At 48.5% G+C, this 16,420-nt stretch overlaps 1 protein-coding gene across 1 annotated transcript in view; it reads left to right on the top strand.

Moving 5' to 3' along the window:
• LOC138771703 (protein-glutamine gamma-glutamyltransferase E-like) overlaps positions 1–16,420 on the top strand; it is a 95,120-nt gene that overhangs the window by 25,185 nt on the left and 53,515 nt on the right. The window contains exon 4 of the mRNA XM_069951612.1: positions 16,112–16,230. Within this exon, the coding sequence (XP_069807713.1) occupies positions 16,112–16,230 (119 nt within the window). The remainder of the gene's footprint in view (positions 1–16,111; positions 16,231–16,420) is intronic.

Here is a 16,420-nt window from a genome sequence, read left to right as displayed (position 1 = left end):
TCTATGAACATAGAGGATCCAAAACCTCCACTATCCGCAGAGGATGCTCTATATCAGGACTTAGCCCCCAAGAAAGGCCGAACATTCTCTCTGCATTCAAGTATTAAAACCCTAAGTAAAAGAGAATGGGATACCCCAGATAGGAAATTCTTTGTGCCACTTTATTACAATAGAAAATACCCGTTTGAAGAGCAAGATTGTAAAACCTGGGAGATAGCCCCAGCAGCTGATGCGTCTATAGCCAGGTTGGCAAAAAAGGATAGCCTGCCCTTTGAGGATCTAGGCTCCTTGCCAGATCCTATGGACCGGAAAGCGGATCACTTCAATCGGAAGACCTGGGAGGCCACAACTAATACACTACGAACCAGTGTGGCGGCTACCTGTGTAGCTAGGTCTTTAAGAGTCTGGTTGAATGACCTAAAAACACAACTAACCAATGATAATGCCTCTGCCAGTATCCTCAATGACTTTCCAGTATTATCCAAAGCAGCGGATTTTTTGGCTGATGCCTCTGTAGACTCTCTGAGAATGTCAGCAAAAGCAGCAGCGCTTTCAAACTCGGCCAGACGAGCCCTCTGGTTGAAAACATGGAAAGGTGATATTGCAGCCAAAGGAAAATTATGTGCCATCCCGTGTGACGGCGAGTCTCTTTTTGGTCCAGTCCTTGACTCCTTGCTGGAGAAGGCCTCAGACAGAAAAAAGCGATTCCCCGGTCAGCCTAAATCTCAGGAGCCAGGCCAAGAAACAGTACAAGAGGCCCTTCCGTCCTAGACAGGACTCAAATAAGAGGTTTAAAGCCCCGGGTAGAGGTAGAGGGTTTCTTTTTTCCGGAAGGGACAAATCCAAAAATCCACAATGATGTTTGTCCGGTGGGGGGACGTCTGTCCCTTTTTGCCCCAGCCTGGGGGGAAATCTCCTCCAGTCCCTGGGTTCTAAATACTGTGTCTCGGGGTCTTCTGCTAGAATTCAGCAGTGTCCCGAGGGACAGATATCTTCCCACCAGACTTGTCTCAGACAAGGAGAAGCAAGCAGCTATGGAATTAGAGGTGCTCTCCTTGATTCACAAAAACGTAATAGTACCAGTCCCCGAAGACCAGTGGGGGACGGGGTACTATTCTCCCCTCTTTTTAGTAAAGAAGCCGAACGGCTCTTTCAGAGTAATTATAAATCTAAGAGGTCTGAATGTTCATCTAAAATACAAAAAGTTCTGCATGGAAACACTGAAATCTGCTCTGCACCTTTTATTTCCAAACTGCCTGATGGCGTCCATAGATTTAGAAGATGGGTATTACCACGTCCCGATTCATCCATCTCATCAAAAGTTCCTGAGGCTAGCTGTGAATATCAAGGGACAATGGTGCCACTACCAGTACAGGGCACTGCTGTTCGGAATTTCACAGGCACCAAGGGTGTTCACAAAGATTGTGGCAGATATGGCGGCATTAATAAGGACGAAATATATCGTTCTAGTTCCCTACCTGGACGTTTTCCTCCTCATCTCGGATTCAGTTCAGTCTCTCCTTCTCCATCTGGACCAAGCTTCACAAATTATAAAGTCTTTGGGTTGGAACATCAACACAAAGAAGTCAAATCTGATTCCATCACCCAAATGCATCTTCCTAGGAGTCCTACTGGACTCTACAGTCCAAATGTCATACCTGCCAGAGGTCAAAAAACAAATAATCAGAGAGAAAGTTCAGAACCTTTTCTTAACCTTCAGACCATCCTTGCGAGAGGCAATGTCTATCTTAGGTCTTTTGACCTCAACAATCCCAGCAGTAAGATGGGCCCAATTCAGAACAAGACCCTTACAACAGAACATCCTGTTCAATTGGAACGGAGCACAGGAGACACTAGACCTACCCTTCCCCCTTTCATCCGAAGCAAGACTGCCACTTCGGTGGTGGTTAGATCCGATCAATCTATCAGTTGGCATTCATTGGTCTCCACATCCATTACTGAGAATCACAACGGACGCAAGTCCTTGGGGTTGGGGGGCTCACATGGGCTCCCAGATGAGACAAGGTCAGTGGCCCCTTCAAGTCAAGCACTCATCCGCAAATTACAAGGAACTGTTGGCTATCCAGATGGCCCTACAAGCCTTCAACACTCAGATCCGCCACAATCACATACTGATCTACACGGACAACACAACAGCAGTTGCATACGTGAACCGGCAGGGGGGCACAAGATCACAGACTCTTTTGAATCTGTCATTGCAAATTTTTTTCTTTGCAGAGGAGAATTTAATGTTGCTATCAGCAGTGCATCTAAAAGGAAAGCAAAACAGGGTAGCGGACTTCCTAAGCAGAGTACAGCTAAATCAAACAGAATGGTCCCTAAACAACGAGATCTTCCTCCTCATAACAAAAAGGTTCGGCAACCCGTCCATAGACCTCTTCGCCATGAGACAGAACCGAAAGCTACACAAGTTCTGCTCCCTAAATCCTCTGGAACATCCGACGGCAGTAGACGCATTCTCCCTACATTGGGGGAAAGAAAAAGGGTATGCATTCCCCCCATTCAAACTGATCCCAAGAGTCATCAAAAAAATCAGAGAGGACAAAGCGACCAATCTGCTAGTAGCTCCGTTCTGGCCAAGAAGGCCGTGGTTCACCTGCCTAAGAAAGATGTCAACAAGTCAGCCATGGGTTCTTCCAGAAATAAAAGATCTCCTGTTGCAGGGCCCAGTAGTGCACCCAGAATCCCGGAGTCTCCACTTGACTGCTTGGATGCTGAGCGGGGCATCCTAAGAAGAAGAGGCTTCTCGGATGGTGTGATAAATACCCTACTTGCTAGTAGCAAGGACGTCACCTCAAACATTTACTTTCGTGTATGGAGGGCCTTCCTTAGTTTCTCGAGGGTACACACGCTAGACGTTAGAAGGTGTCTACTTAAATATCTAGAAGTCACTAAAGAGTTCAGGTCCTCAGAGAACCTATTACTGCAGTTTTCAGGCCCAAGTAAGGGGAAAGCGGCCTCTAAGGCTTCAGTTAGTAGATGGATCAAGCAGTGTATCTCGCTAGCCTACACTAGTAAAGAGAAAGATCCTCCTCCATTCTTCACTGCCCACTCTACCAGGTCAGTAGCAACATCTTGGGCAGAGAGAGCAGACTCTTCATTAGACCAAATTTGGAAAGCTGCCACCTGGAGTTCTGTCCATACATTTTTCAAACACTATCGTGTTCAGCTTAGGCCAGTTTCTGACCTAGCTTTTGGCCGAAAAGTCCTTTCGGCCGTAGTTCCCCCCTAGTTAGTTTCTATCACAAATCTCCAGGGGTGCTGTCATGGGCGGTAGGGTAAAGACACGATTACTTACGGGTAATCTTGTTTTCGGTAGCCCATGACAGCACCCCTCAAATATACCCTGCCCGTTAAATTGTACCTAGAGGTGGCTGAAAATGTTTTTCTTTGTATATTCTGTGTTATATGTTTTATCTCCGCTGGAGTACATGTTAACGAACTGAGGTCTGTGGAGAGGTGTCAAACTTTTATATCCTCAGGTTTCCTGTCCTGCGGTGGGAGGTGCTCTCCAGGGGTGCTGTCATGGGCTACCGAAAACAAGATTACCCGTAAGTAATCGTGTCTTTCGGGGCTTAAAGCTTTTATTAATACTATTACTACAGGCTGCTGGCTGGGAGTTGTAGTGCTGCTACCATGATATAACCAGCACACTGTGGTGACCGGCTGCTGGCAGAAAGGGGGCATTAGGTGTTGCATACACACCCCTAAGAAGTGCTCAGTGTACTCTTTTTGATTTTGGGGCTGGTGGTCCTGGTGTACTGCACTGTATAGCTGGGAGTTGTAGTGCATCCAGCATAGAACTTCACTGCTCATTGTATTGGGGTGACAAAGTGTGTACAGTTGGTGCCCATACCAGATAGCACTGTCAAGCCCCCCCTAAACTAGTGGGCACTACACTGTATTGCTTCTGTATCACTTCTAATGGTTCTCTGTGTCCTCACTGCCATGCCTTGACGTCACACTACGTCTGTGGAGTAGCGGGACTGGTTGCCGGGTGCCCGCTGATCGCGCCCCCGCCAACCAGCCAGCTGTTTTATTTCATTTTTTTCTTGTCTAGCCGTGGCTGGGGCCTCACCACCCCCGGTCGAGAGGCATCAGGTGTACCCTTGATGGTGACTGACAGCTGGCCTAGCCGGATTGTACCGTACAGCCACCCCAAAACTAGTGGGTACTACACTGTATTGCTGGGATTTGTAGTACATCCTGCATAGAACTTCACTGCTGGCCCATGTGTTCAACCTAGTGTTGCAGCTGTTTCTTAAGACCTACCCCAATTTGGCTGACCTGCTCACCAAGGTGCACCACATCTGTGCGCATTTCCGCAAGTCAACCACGGATGCTGCCGCCCTTAGGGCAGTGCAAAGGCGCTTGCAACTGCCGGCTCACAGACTGCTGTGTGACGTGCCCACGAGGTGGAATTCCACCTTCCAGATGGTAGCCAGGGTTTACCAGCAACGCAGAGCCATTGTGGAATGCCAGATGTCAACCACGGTTTTGTCCATTTCAAACCAAATGATTTGTGGTCCATATGCCTACCTCTGCCATCCATGTTGACTACTGGTGTGCCTGCCCTTGCCTCCTTTTGGCTGGGCCTTAACTGGCATCCATGTCGACTACTGCTGGGCCTATAGTTTACTGGCGTCCCTAATTTTGCCTCATTGTTTTGTCCATTTCGTACCAAATGATTTGTGATCCATATGCCTACCTCTGGAATCCACGTAGACTACTGGTATGCCTGCCCTTGCCTCGTTGTTCTCTGTGTCCTCACTGCCATGCTCTGATGTCACACTACTTCTGCGGAGGAGCGGCACTGGTTGCCGGGGGCCCGCCGATCGCAAACCCCGCCAACCAGCCAGCTATTTTATTTTTTTATTTTTTTTACTCTTACTCTACTGTGTCAGGCCTAATTTTTGTGAGGTTCATCTAAAGGCCGGTAATGGCCACTTTATGTTTTTTTATTTTCTTACCTTCAATTTAAATTTTAAAATCAAATCGACTTCAATTCAAGTGCAATTTTGCAGGGCTGTCTGGTCATCTATTGTGTCTCCAAGATACACGCCACTGTTCAAAGGAACGGACAGTGATAATGGTGGATCCTAATTTAGCATCCTGGTGTTATCCATTTCAAACCATATAATCTGTGCATGTCAACTTGCGGGGGCTCTCTGCCGTCCTTTCATTTTTTAGCTCGGAGCCTCTTAAGAAGACTGTATTGTTATTCTTCGTCCCTACCTCCAAAGAGATCAGGCACAACAGCATGAGGGGGTGAGGCTAAATCTAGCCATAATCCGGCTATTTTAGTTTTAGGCGCAGCAGCACTGCCGTGGGTAAGCGCCAACAGGCGGTGCTCAAACTGCTGAACAGCACCTTCTACCTTCCTTGGATGTTTTAGCCGTTTTGAAGGCAGGATTGACCAGGTCTTTTTAATACACAGGCTACCGCACTTGCCGTCTCTTAGAGACTCTTTAAAGGATTGAAAGTGTATTTGCACAAATTCCGTGGCCTCTTAAGCAGACTGTATTGTTCTCTGTTTCCTCACTGCCATGCTCTGACGTCACACTACGTCTGCGGAGGAGCGGTACCGAATGCCGGGGGCCCGCCGATCGTGCCCCCGCCAACCAGACAGATGTTTTATTTTAGTTTTTGTGGGCTAGCTGTGGTCGGGGCCTCACCACCCCCGGTCGAGAGGCATCAGGTGTACCCTTGATGGTGACTGACAGCTGGCCTAGCCAGTTAGCTGTCAGCACCCGGGTTCATGTGTAATTAGCAGTGAGCTTGGTTGCGTGTGACAAGGGGCGGAACCTGTTGGCGGCTCTGCAACTCGGCAGCCTCACTCATGTACCATGCCTGGCCGATGTCTTCAACCTAATGTTGCTACGGTTCCTTAAAACTTACAACAATGTGGCTGACTTGCTCAACAAGGTGCACCGCATCTGTGCGCATTTCCACAAGTCAACTGGCATCCATGTTGACTACTGCTGACTACTGGTGTGCCTGCCCTTGCCTCCATGTTGGACACTGCTGGGCCTTAACTGGCATCCATGTTGGCTACTGATGGGCCTTAACTGGCATCCATGTTGACTACTGCTGGGCCTTAACTGGCATCCATGTTGACTACTGCTGGGCCTACCCTTGCATCCTTGTTGCTGGGCCTTAACTGGCATCCATGTTGACTATTGGTGTGCCTGCCCTTGCATCCTTGTTGCTGGGCCTTAACTGGCATCCATGTTGACTACTGCTGGGCCTTAACTGGCATTCATGTTGACTACTGCTGGGCCTTAACTGGCATCCATGTTGACTAGTGCTGGGCCTTAACTGGCATCCATGTTGACTACTGCTGGGCCTTAACTGGCATTCATGTTGACTACTGCTGGGCCTACCCTTGCATCCTTGTTGCTGGGCCTTAACTGGCATCCATGTTGACTATTGGTGTGCCTGCCCTTGCATCCTTGTTGCTGGGCCTTAACTGGCATCCATGTTGATTACTGCTGGGCCTTAACTGGCATTCATGTTGACTACTGCTGGGCCTACCCTTGCATCCTTGTTGCTGGGCCTTAACTGGCATCCATGTTGACTATTGGTGTGCCTGCCCTTGCATCCTTGTTGCTGGGCCTTAACTGGCATCCATGTTGGCTACTGGTTTTGAACAACACAGATTACTGGGTGTTCTATCTCCTGGACCCTTGGTAGAAACCAAACTTTTCCACTCTCATTCCTGCCGAGAAACGCAGTATGAGAGTGAATCAATATCAACAGGCCCTGGTACAGAAGCTGAAAATGTACTTCCCATCTGACACCACTAGCGCCAGAGGACGTATTTCTGTGGGCCAAAGAGCGGGGGAGAGGAGGGGTGGAGCAGGCAGCTTGTAAAGGGGCAGGGGAACACTCTCCAAGGCATTTGACAGTTTCATAGCACCCCAGCAAGACTATGAAAACCGTCCCCAGTCTAGACAGAGTAGGGGGGGGGAAACCTTCAGGAAGATGGTGAGGGATGACTTGCTGACCATACCACCGTCCTTCCCAATCACTCTGCTACCTACAACTACTGGGTTTCAAAGCTGGATACGTGGCCCCAACTGGCGCTTTACGCCTTGGAGGTGCTGGCCTGCCCTGCCGCTACCGTGTTTTCAGAGCGGGTCTTCAGTGCAGATAGTACCATCATCACTGATAAGCGCACCCGCCTGTCCACTGACAGGCTGACGTTTATAAAAATGAACAAAGCCTGGATTTCACCTGAATTCAACTGTCCACCCGGGGAATGCTGCTGAAGATGAAGATTCTTGGTATCTCCTCTCCTCCTCTTCCTACAATTCTCAGCCAACTGCCAAGTCTTCTTCCGCCATGCAGGGTCTGGCCTAATTATTGGGAAGCTCAATTGCTTCCTCACTCCTAATGGTTCTCTGTGTCCTCACTGCCATGCTCTGACATCACACTAAGTCTGCAAAGGAGAGGGACTTGTTGCCAGGGGCCCGCCAATCGCGCCCCCGCCAACCAGCCTGCTGTTTTATTTTATTTTTTTGTGTAGCCATGGCCTCACCACCCCCGGCCGAGAGGCATCAAGTGTACCCTTGATGGTGAGTGCTGACTGACAACTGGCCTAGCCAGTTAGCTGTCAGCACCCGGGTTCATGTCCACTACATATCCCAGCCCCTGGACTCACTCCAATTTTTGGGAGGCTCACTTGCTTCCTAACTCACTTGTAATGGTTATCTAGGTGCTCAATGCCATGCTAGGTCTGGTATAATTTTTGGGAGGATCACTAGCTTCCTCACTCACTTTTAATGGTTCTCTGTGTGCTCACTGCCATGCTGTGTCTGGCCTAATTTTTAAAGGCTCACTTGCTTCCTCACTCACTTTTAATGGTTCTCTGTGTGCTCAATGCCATGCTAGGTCTGGTATAATTTTTGTAAGGCTGACTGGCTACCGCTTCTACCTTGTTCACTCTGTCCTCAACGCCATGCTGTGTCAGGCTGAATTTTTGGGTGGTTCATGATAAGCTACCTCTGTTTTAATGGTTCCCTGTGTTCTCACTGTCATGCTGTGTCAGGCTGAGTTTTTGGGTGGTCCATATGCCTACCTCTGTTTTAACCAGGCTGTTGCACAAAATTAGGCATAATGGTGTCATTAGGCAGCCTCAGAGGCATCCATACATGCTGCCCCTGCTGTTTCCTGTCCATTTCCGTTGTGTTTCCATCATTTTCTGAGGTTGACAGGTTTTCACATGACCTTCTCTCTACTGAACCTGAGTCTCCTGCAAAAATGCACGAGTCTCCCATTGACTTCAATAAGGTTCGTTACTCGAAATGAGCACCCGAGTATCGGGAAATATTTGAGCACCCGAGCATTTTAGTACTTGCTCATCACTAGTAATAATGTCTCTGATAGTTGCTAGATGATAGTCTCTGAAATGGTATAATAAAGTCTTTAAATCAACCGGTACGGGGTGATCAGCCCCCAGGGGAAGGTCAGAAAAATGAATAATAACGGATAAAATATAAAAATGAAAAAAAGTAAAAAGTAAAATAAAAATAAAAATATAAAAGGTTGCTATGACCTTGTATATGAGTATAGCCGTGAGTCGGGACTGCAGTGCGCTATTGAGTTTTGTATAAATATATATATAGATATGTGGATGGCCCGTTGTTGCAGCAAGACAAAAGTAGGTATGCTGTACAGATAAGTCACAAATGAGCGTGTCTGTGTAAGTAGCCCATGAGTTATGGCTTGGTAGGGCTTTGGCCAATCATTAAATGCATGAAAGGTGCTGAGAGCACCGCTCACCCGTCCAGTCGTAATGGAAACTCTGTGTGGTGTCAGGCCGTTTGGCGGAGTCTTCCGACAGGTGATGCTGCTTGGTTCCGGGCGCTCACGTTGGCGTTAGTGGAGTGCTCACTTTTATGATCTGGCAGTCTTGCGCATGCGTGCAGTCCTCTGTTGGCCGCCGAACCTCATGGAGATTTTGGCGGAAAGTGTAAAAATAAACGGCAGGAAAGTACTGATAAAACAGTTCATGTAAGTTGTATCAATTTAAGCTGGACGCGTTTCAAAGCCTTCCTTGGCAGAAAGAGTGAACACTTATATCATTGTTACCACTCGATTCCAATTACGATTTACATGTTCAATAAATATCTGTATTTCAAACCTTACCAATACTCCATCCATCATAAATCCTAATCTATATACCACTCCTACTTTCAGTCTCTCTTGAGGACCTGTTACCCGTGTCCCTAAATCCTGACACTTTGCATCCATTGATCAGGACGTCCTGCATGTGGCATTGCCGCCGCTCTGAGTAGCTTGGGGACAGAGGCTGGATGCCGTAAACTCCAAACGCAGTATCCCTGGTGCTGGGTTCAGTGACCCACTCTGATGGGGGTGGTGCCGACTCTTCCTCATATGGAAGGGAGTGCACGAGATGCACCGGATGAGGTGGGGGTGCCTGGGGCTCTCTCTGAGTATTTGAAGGACAACTGGGTTGCAGGTGCCCAGACTGCCCACACCTGTAACATCTCCGTTCTGGGATCCCACCAGGCCGAGGTCGAGACTGTTGGGTTCCAGGATAGTGAGTTGGGTTTGTTAGTGTCCTTTGGCTGGGTGGAGGGACTGATTTGATAGGGCTGCAGCTCTATCCAAGGTGAGCGGTGAGCGTTCCCGGACCCACTCCCGAATCTCTGAAGGGCACTTGGCAAAAAACTGTTCTTTAAGAAATGCTTGAACAATATCTTCCATAGTAAAGGCGTGCTCTGCTTCCAACCATCTCTGACATGCCTGGGACATCTTATGGGCATACATTTTAAAGGAGCCCCCCGTGGTGCATGGGAGGTCTTGGAACTGAGTCCGATAGGAGTCCGGTGTGACAGCATGGCAATCCAGGATAGTATGTTTCACATGGTTATAATCCCGATTCTGTGGTGACCCAATGGTCCGGTAAGCCTCCGCCATGCTTCCGTTCAGGAGTCTCACCAACATACGCATCCAGTCAGAATAGGGCACCTCCATCAAGTCACACTGCTGCTCAAAGTCCTTCAAGAACCCCTCCACATCCCCGGAAGCCTCATCAAATGGTTTGAAGTCCGTCCGGGTGATTCATACAGGCTCCTGGATTGTTGGGTTCACACTCCAGGTCATGATACTCCCTCTCTCGGACTCCATGACTTCTTGTCTCCGTTGGCATCGTGGAGCAGCCGCTTCCTTATACTTAGACGCCTGGGCCCAGACCTGCAATCTCTTCCTTGTACCAAACAACTCATTGGCTTTTAGGGGCTTGTTCATTGGACATATGAGAGGAGGTGGTCTGCACAGCACTCACCAGAAGATCAATCAAGGCCTCTTTATCTAGACCCTGGTGGCTCAGGCCCAATTCTTTGACTCTCTCCTGCAGGCTGGATAAAGTCCAGTTTCTGTACTCACTCTGTGGGTAGTTCTCCATTGGGGCTACGCTCTAATCCCACCGCTGCCACCAGTTGTCACGGGGTTCTCCTCTGGTACCACACAATCAACAGAGCGAGTTATCGATAAACAGCCCCAGGAACCTTTATTAGAAGCCAGCAGAAAGGTCCATACACAACTCCACCAAAACGTCCAGGAACACAGGAAACGTCCAGCAACAGCAAATATCCCAACTGACTGTGGTCCCAGTCCTTCTCCTATGGATCCATATGGTAGTACAGCTAACGATGCTTCTTCTCTCTGGGGAGCTGGCCTTAGCATCAAGTCCCCTAAAGGATCTACTGTCCCCTGGTCCCTCAGCTTCTCTCTTTATATCCTGGAGTTGGCAGACATCTTCACTGGATTTGGAGAGAAGAGAGGTCATAAATTGACAGGCAGGAAATGTCAGCAGGGGTCCATCAGGAGGTGTCAGCGGGGGTCCATCAGGAGGTGTCAGCGGGGGGGGTCCATCAGGAGGTGTCAGCCAGGGTCCATCAGGAGGTGTCAGCGGGGGTCCATCAGGAGGTGTCAGCGGGGGGGGGGGGGGTCCATCAGGAGGTGTCAGCCAGGGTCCATCAGGAGGTGTCAGCCAGGGTCCATCAGGAGGTGTCAGCGGGGGAGGGGGTCCATCAGGAGGTGTCAGCGGGGGGGGGGGTCCATCAGGAGGTGTAAGCCGGGAGATATGGACACCTCTACCCTGCAGATGGTCAATGAGCTAATTCTATTCTCTGTAGTTATCAGAGCTCCAGACAGGACGGGAACAAACAGGACGGCTGGGAGCACAAGATTCTCCAAAAATTTGTAAAAATATGAACATGATGTAACCACTGGTTGCTGGGGGCCCGCCGATCGCGCCCCCACCAACCAGCCAGCTGTTTTATTTCATTTTTTCTTGTTTAGCCCTGCACAGCCCGGCTGTTAGTGGTACTATGAGCGCCCTGTGTGCCCCGGCTGTTAGTGGTACTATGAGCGCCCTGTGTGCCCCGGCTGTTAGTGGTACTATGAGCGCCCTGTGTGCCCCGGCTGTTAGTGGTACTATGAGCGCCCTGTGTGCCCCGGCTGTTAGTGGTACTATGAGCGCCCTGTGTGCCCCGGCTGTTAGTGGTACTATGAGCGCCCTGTGTGCCCCGGCTGTTAGTGGTACTATGAGCGCCCTGTGTGCCCCGGCTGTTAGTGGTACTATGAGCGCCCTGTGTGCCCCGGCTGTTAGTGGTACTATGAGCGCCCTGTGTGCCCCGGCTGTTAGTGGTACTATGAGCGCCCTGTGTGCCCCGGCTGTTAGTGGTACTATGAGCGCCCTGTGTGCCCCGGCTGTTAGTGGTACTATGAGCGCCCTGTGTGCCCCGGCTGTTAGTGGTACTATGAGCGCCCTGCACGGCCCGGCTGTTAGTGGTACTATGAGCGCCCTGTGTGCCCCGGCTGTTAGTGGTACTATGAGCGTTCTGCACGGCCCGGCTGTTAGTGGTACTATGAGCGCCCTGTGTGCCCCGGCTGTTAGTGGTACTATGAGCGCCCTGTGTGCCCCGGCTGTTAGTGGTGCTATGAGCGCCCTGTGTGCCCCGACTGTTAGTGGTGCTATGAGCGCCCTGCACGGCCCGGCTGTTAGTGGTACTATGAGCGCCCTGTGTGCCCCGGCTGTTAGTGGTACTATGAGCGCCCTGTGTGCCCCGGCTGTTAGTGGTACTATGAGCGCCCTGTGTGCCCCGGCTGTTAGTGTACTATGAGCGGCCTGTGTGCCCCGGCTGTTAGTGGTACTATGAGCGCCCTGTGTGCCCCGGCTGTTAGTGGTACTATGAGCGCCCTGTGTGCCCCGGCTGTTAGTGGTACTATGAGCGTTCTGCACGGCCCGGCTGTTAGTGGTACTATGAGCGCCCTGTGTGCCCCGGCTGTTAGTGGTGCTATGAGCGCCCTGTGTGCCCCGGCTGTTAGTGGTGCTATGAGCGCCCTGTGTGCCCCGGCTGTTAGTGGTACTATGAGCGCCCTGTGTGCCCCGGCTGTTAGTGGTACTATGAGCGTTCTGCACGGCCCGGCTGTTAGTGGTACTATGAGCGCCCTGTGTGCCCCGGCTGTTAGTGGTACTATGAGCGTTCTGCACGGCCCGGCTGTTAGTGTACTATGAGCGCCCTGTGTGCCCCGGCTGTTAGTGGTACTATGAGCGCCCTGTGTGCCCCGGCTGTTAGTGGTACTATGAGCGCCCTGTGTGCCCCGGCTGTTAGTGGTACTATGAGCGCCCTGTGTGCCCCGGCTGTTAGTGGTACTATGAGCGCCCTGTGTGCCCCGGCTGTTAGTGGTACTATGAGCGCCCTGTGTGCCCCGGCTGTTAGTGGTACTATGAGCGCCCCTATACTTATTATCGCTGTCAATTAGAGATAACCAGGTGACACTCTTCTCTGTGATGTCTCTCTTATTCATTCCTTACACTCTCTATAACCAGGTGACGCTCTCTTCTCTGTGATGTCTCTCTTATTCATTCCTTACACTCTCTATAACCAGGTGACGCTCTCTTCTCTGTGATGTCTCTTATTCATTCCTTACACTCTCTATAACCAGGTGACGCTCTCTTCTCTGTGATGTCTCTTATTCATTCCTTACACTCTCTATAACCAGGTGACGCTCTCTTCTCTGTGATGTCTCTCTTATTCATTCCTTACACTCTCTATAACCAGGTGACGCTCTCTTTTCTGTGATGTCTCTCTTATTCATTCCTTATACTCTCTATAACCAGGTGACGCTGTCTTCTCTGTGATGTCTCTCTTATTCATTCCTTACACTCTCTATAACCAGGTGACGCTCTCTTCTCTGTGATGTCTCTCTTATTCATTCCTTACACTCTCTATAACCAGGTGACGCTCTCTTCTCTGTGATGTCTCTTATTCATTCCTTACACTCTCTATAACCAGGTGACGCTCTCTTCTCTGTGATGTCTCTCTTATTCATTCCTTACACTCTCTATAACCAGGTGACACTCTCTTCTCTGTGATGTCTCTCTTATTCATTCCTTACACTCTCTATAACCAGGTGACGCTCTCTTCTCTGTGATGTCTCTTATTCATTCCTTACACTCTCTATAACCAGGTGACGCTCTCTTCTCTGTGATGTCTCTCTTATTCATTCCTTACACTCTCTATAACCAGGTGACGCTCTCTTCTCTGTGATGTCTCTTATTCATTCCTTACACTCTCTATAACCAGGTGACGCTCTCTTCTCTGTGATGTCTCTCTTATTCATTCCTTACACTCTCTATAACAAGGTGACGCTCTCTTCTCTGTGATGTCTCTCTTATTCATTCCTTACACTCTCTATAACCAGGTGACGCTCTCTTCTCTGTGATGTCTCTCTAATTCTTTCCTTACACTCTCTATAACCAGGTGACGCTCTCTTCTCTGTGATGTCTCTCTAATTCTTTCCTTACACTCTCTATAACCAGGTGACGCTCTCTTCTCTGTGATGTCTCTTATTCATTCCTTACACTCTCTATAACCAGGTGACGCTCTCTTCTCTGTGATGTCTCTCTTATTCATTCCTTACACTCTCTATAACCAGGTGACGCTCTCTTCTCTGTGATGTCTCTCTTATTTATTCCTTACACTCTCTATAACCAGGTGACACTCTCTTCTCTGTGATGTCTCTCTAATTCATTCCTTACACTCTCTATAACCAGGTGACGCTCTCTTCTCTGTGATGTCTCTCTAATTCATTCCTTACACTCTCTATAACCAGGTGACGCTCTCTTCTCTGTGATGTCTCTCTTATTTATTCCTTACACTCTCTATAACCAGGTGACGCTCTCTTCTCTGTGATGTCTCTCTAATTCATTCCTTACACTCTCTATAACCAGGTGACGCTCTCTTCTCTGTGATGTCTCTCTTATTCATTCCTTACACTCTCTATAACAAGGTGACGCTCTCTTCTCTGTGATGTCTCTCTTATTCATTCCTTACACTCTCTATAACCAGGTGACGCTCTCTTCTCTGTGATGTCTCTCTAATTCTTTCCTTACACTCTCTATAACCAGGTGACGCTCTCTTCTCTGTGATGTCTCTCTAATTCTTTCCTTACACTCTCTATAACCAGGTGACGCTCTCTTCTCTGTGATGTCTCTTATTCATTCCTTACACTCTCTATAACCAGGTGACGCTCTCTTCTCTGTGATGTCTCTCTTATTCATTCCTTACACTCTCTATAACCAGGTGACGCTCTCTTCTCTGTGATGTCTCTCTTATTTATTCCTTACACTCTCTATAACCAGGTGACACTCTCTTCTCTGTGATGTCTCTCTAATTCATTCCTTACACTCTCTATAACCAGGTGACGCTCTCTTCTCTGTGATGTCTCTCTAATTCATTCCTTACACTCTCTATAACCAGGTGACGCTCTCTTCTCTGTGATGTCTCTCTAATTCATTCCTTACACTCTCTATAACCAGGTGACGCTCTCTTCTCTGTGATGTCTCTCTAATTCATTCCTTACACTCTCTATAACCAGGTGACGCTCTCTTCTCTGTGATGTCTCTCTAATTCTTTCCTTACACTCTCTATAACCAGGTGACGCTCTCTTCTCTGTGATGTCTCTCTTATTCATTCCTTACACTCTCTATAACCAGGTGACGCTCTCTTCTCTGTGATGTCTCTCTAATTCTTTCCTTACACTCTCTATAACCAGGTGACGCTCTTCTCTGTGATGTCTCTCTTATTCATTCCTTACACTCTCTATAACCAGGTGACGCTCTCTTCTCTGTGATGTCTCTCTTATTTATTCCTTACACTCTCTATAACCAGGTGACACTCTCTTCTCTGTGATGTCTCTCTAATTCATTCCTTACACTCTCTATAACCAGGTGACGCTCTCTTCTCTGTGATGTCTCTCTAATTCATTCCTTACACTCTCTATAACCAGGTGACGCTCTCTTCTCTGTGATGTCTCTCTAATTCATTCCTTATACTCTCTATAACCAGGTGACGCTCTCTTCTCTGTGATGTCTCTCTTATTTATTCCTTACACTCTCTATAACCAGGTGACGCTCTCTTCTCTGTGATGTCTCTCTAATTCATTCCTTACACTCTCTATAACCAGGTGACGCTCTCTTCTCTGTGATGTCTCTCTAATTCTTTCCTTACACTCTCTATAACCAGGTGACGCTCTCTTCTCTGTGATGTCTCTCTTATTCATTCCTTACACTCTCTATAACCAGGTGACGCTCTCTTCTCTGTGATGTCTCTCTTATTCATTCCTTACACTCTCTATAACCAGGTGACGCTCTCTTCTCTGTGATGTCTCTCTTATTTATTCCTTACACTCTCTATAACCAGGTGACGCTCTCTTCTCTGATGTCTCTCTAATTCTTTCCTTACACTCTCTATAACCAGGTGACGCTCTCTTCTCTGTGATGTCTCTCTAATTCTTTCCTTACACTCTCTATAACCAGGTGACGCTCTCTTCTCTGTGATGTCTCTCTAATTCTTTCCTTACACTCTCTATAACCAGGTGACGCTCTCTTCTCTGATGTCTCTCTAATTCTTTCCTTACACTCTCTATAACCAGGTGACGCTCTCTTCTCTGTGATGTCTCTCTAATTCTTTCCTTACACTCTCTATAACCAGGTGACGCTCTCTTCTCTGTGATGTCTCTCTAATTCTTTCCTTACACTCTCTATAACCAGGTGACGCTGTCTACATGGAGAATGAAGCGGAGAAGAATGAATATGTTATGAATGAATCTGGAATCATTTTCTATGGGAGTTGGAGCAGTCCGAGGCCGCGGCCCTGGGATTATGGGCAGGTGAGGTCCTGTATATAGTGACCAGTCCTGTATATAGTGACCAGTCCTGTATATAGTGACCAGTCCTGTATATAGTATATAGTAACCAGTCCTGTATATAGTGTATAGTGACCAGTCCTGTATATAGTATATAGTGACCAGTCCTGTATATAGTATATAGTGACCAGTCCTGTATATAGTATATAGTGAC

Source organism: Dendropsophus ebraccatus, chromosome 14 (assembly GCF_027789765.1).
Source record: "Dendropsophus ebraccatus isolate aDenEbr1 chromosome 14, aDenEbr1.pat, whole genome shotgun sequence".
NCBI classification, from domain to species: domain Eukaryota; kingdom Metazoa; phylum Chordata; class Amphibia; order Anura; family Hylidae; genus Dendropsophus; species Dendropsophus ebraccatus.
This window is presented reverse-complemented; position numbering and strand designations above follow the sequence as displayed.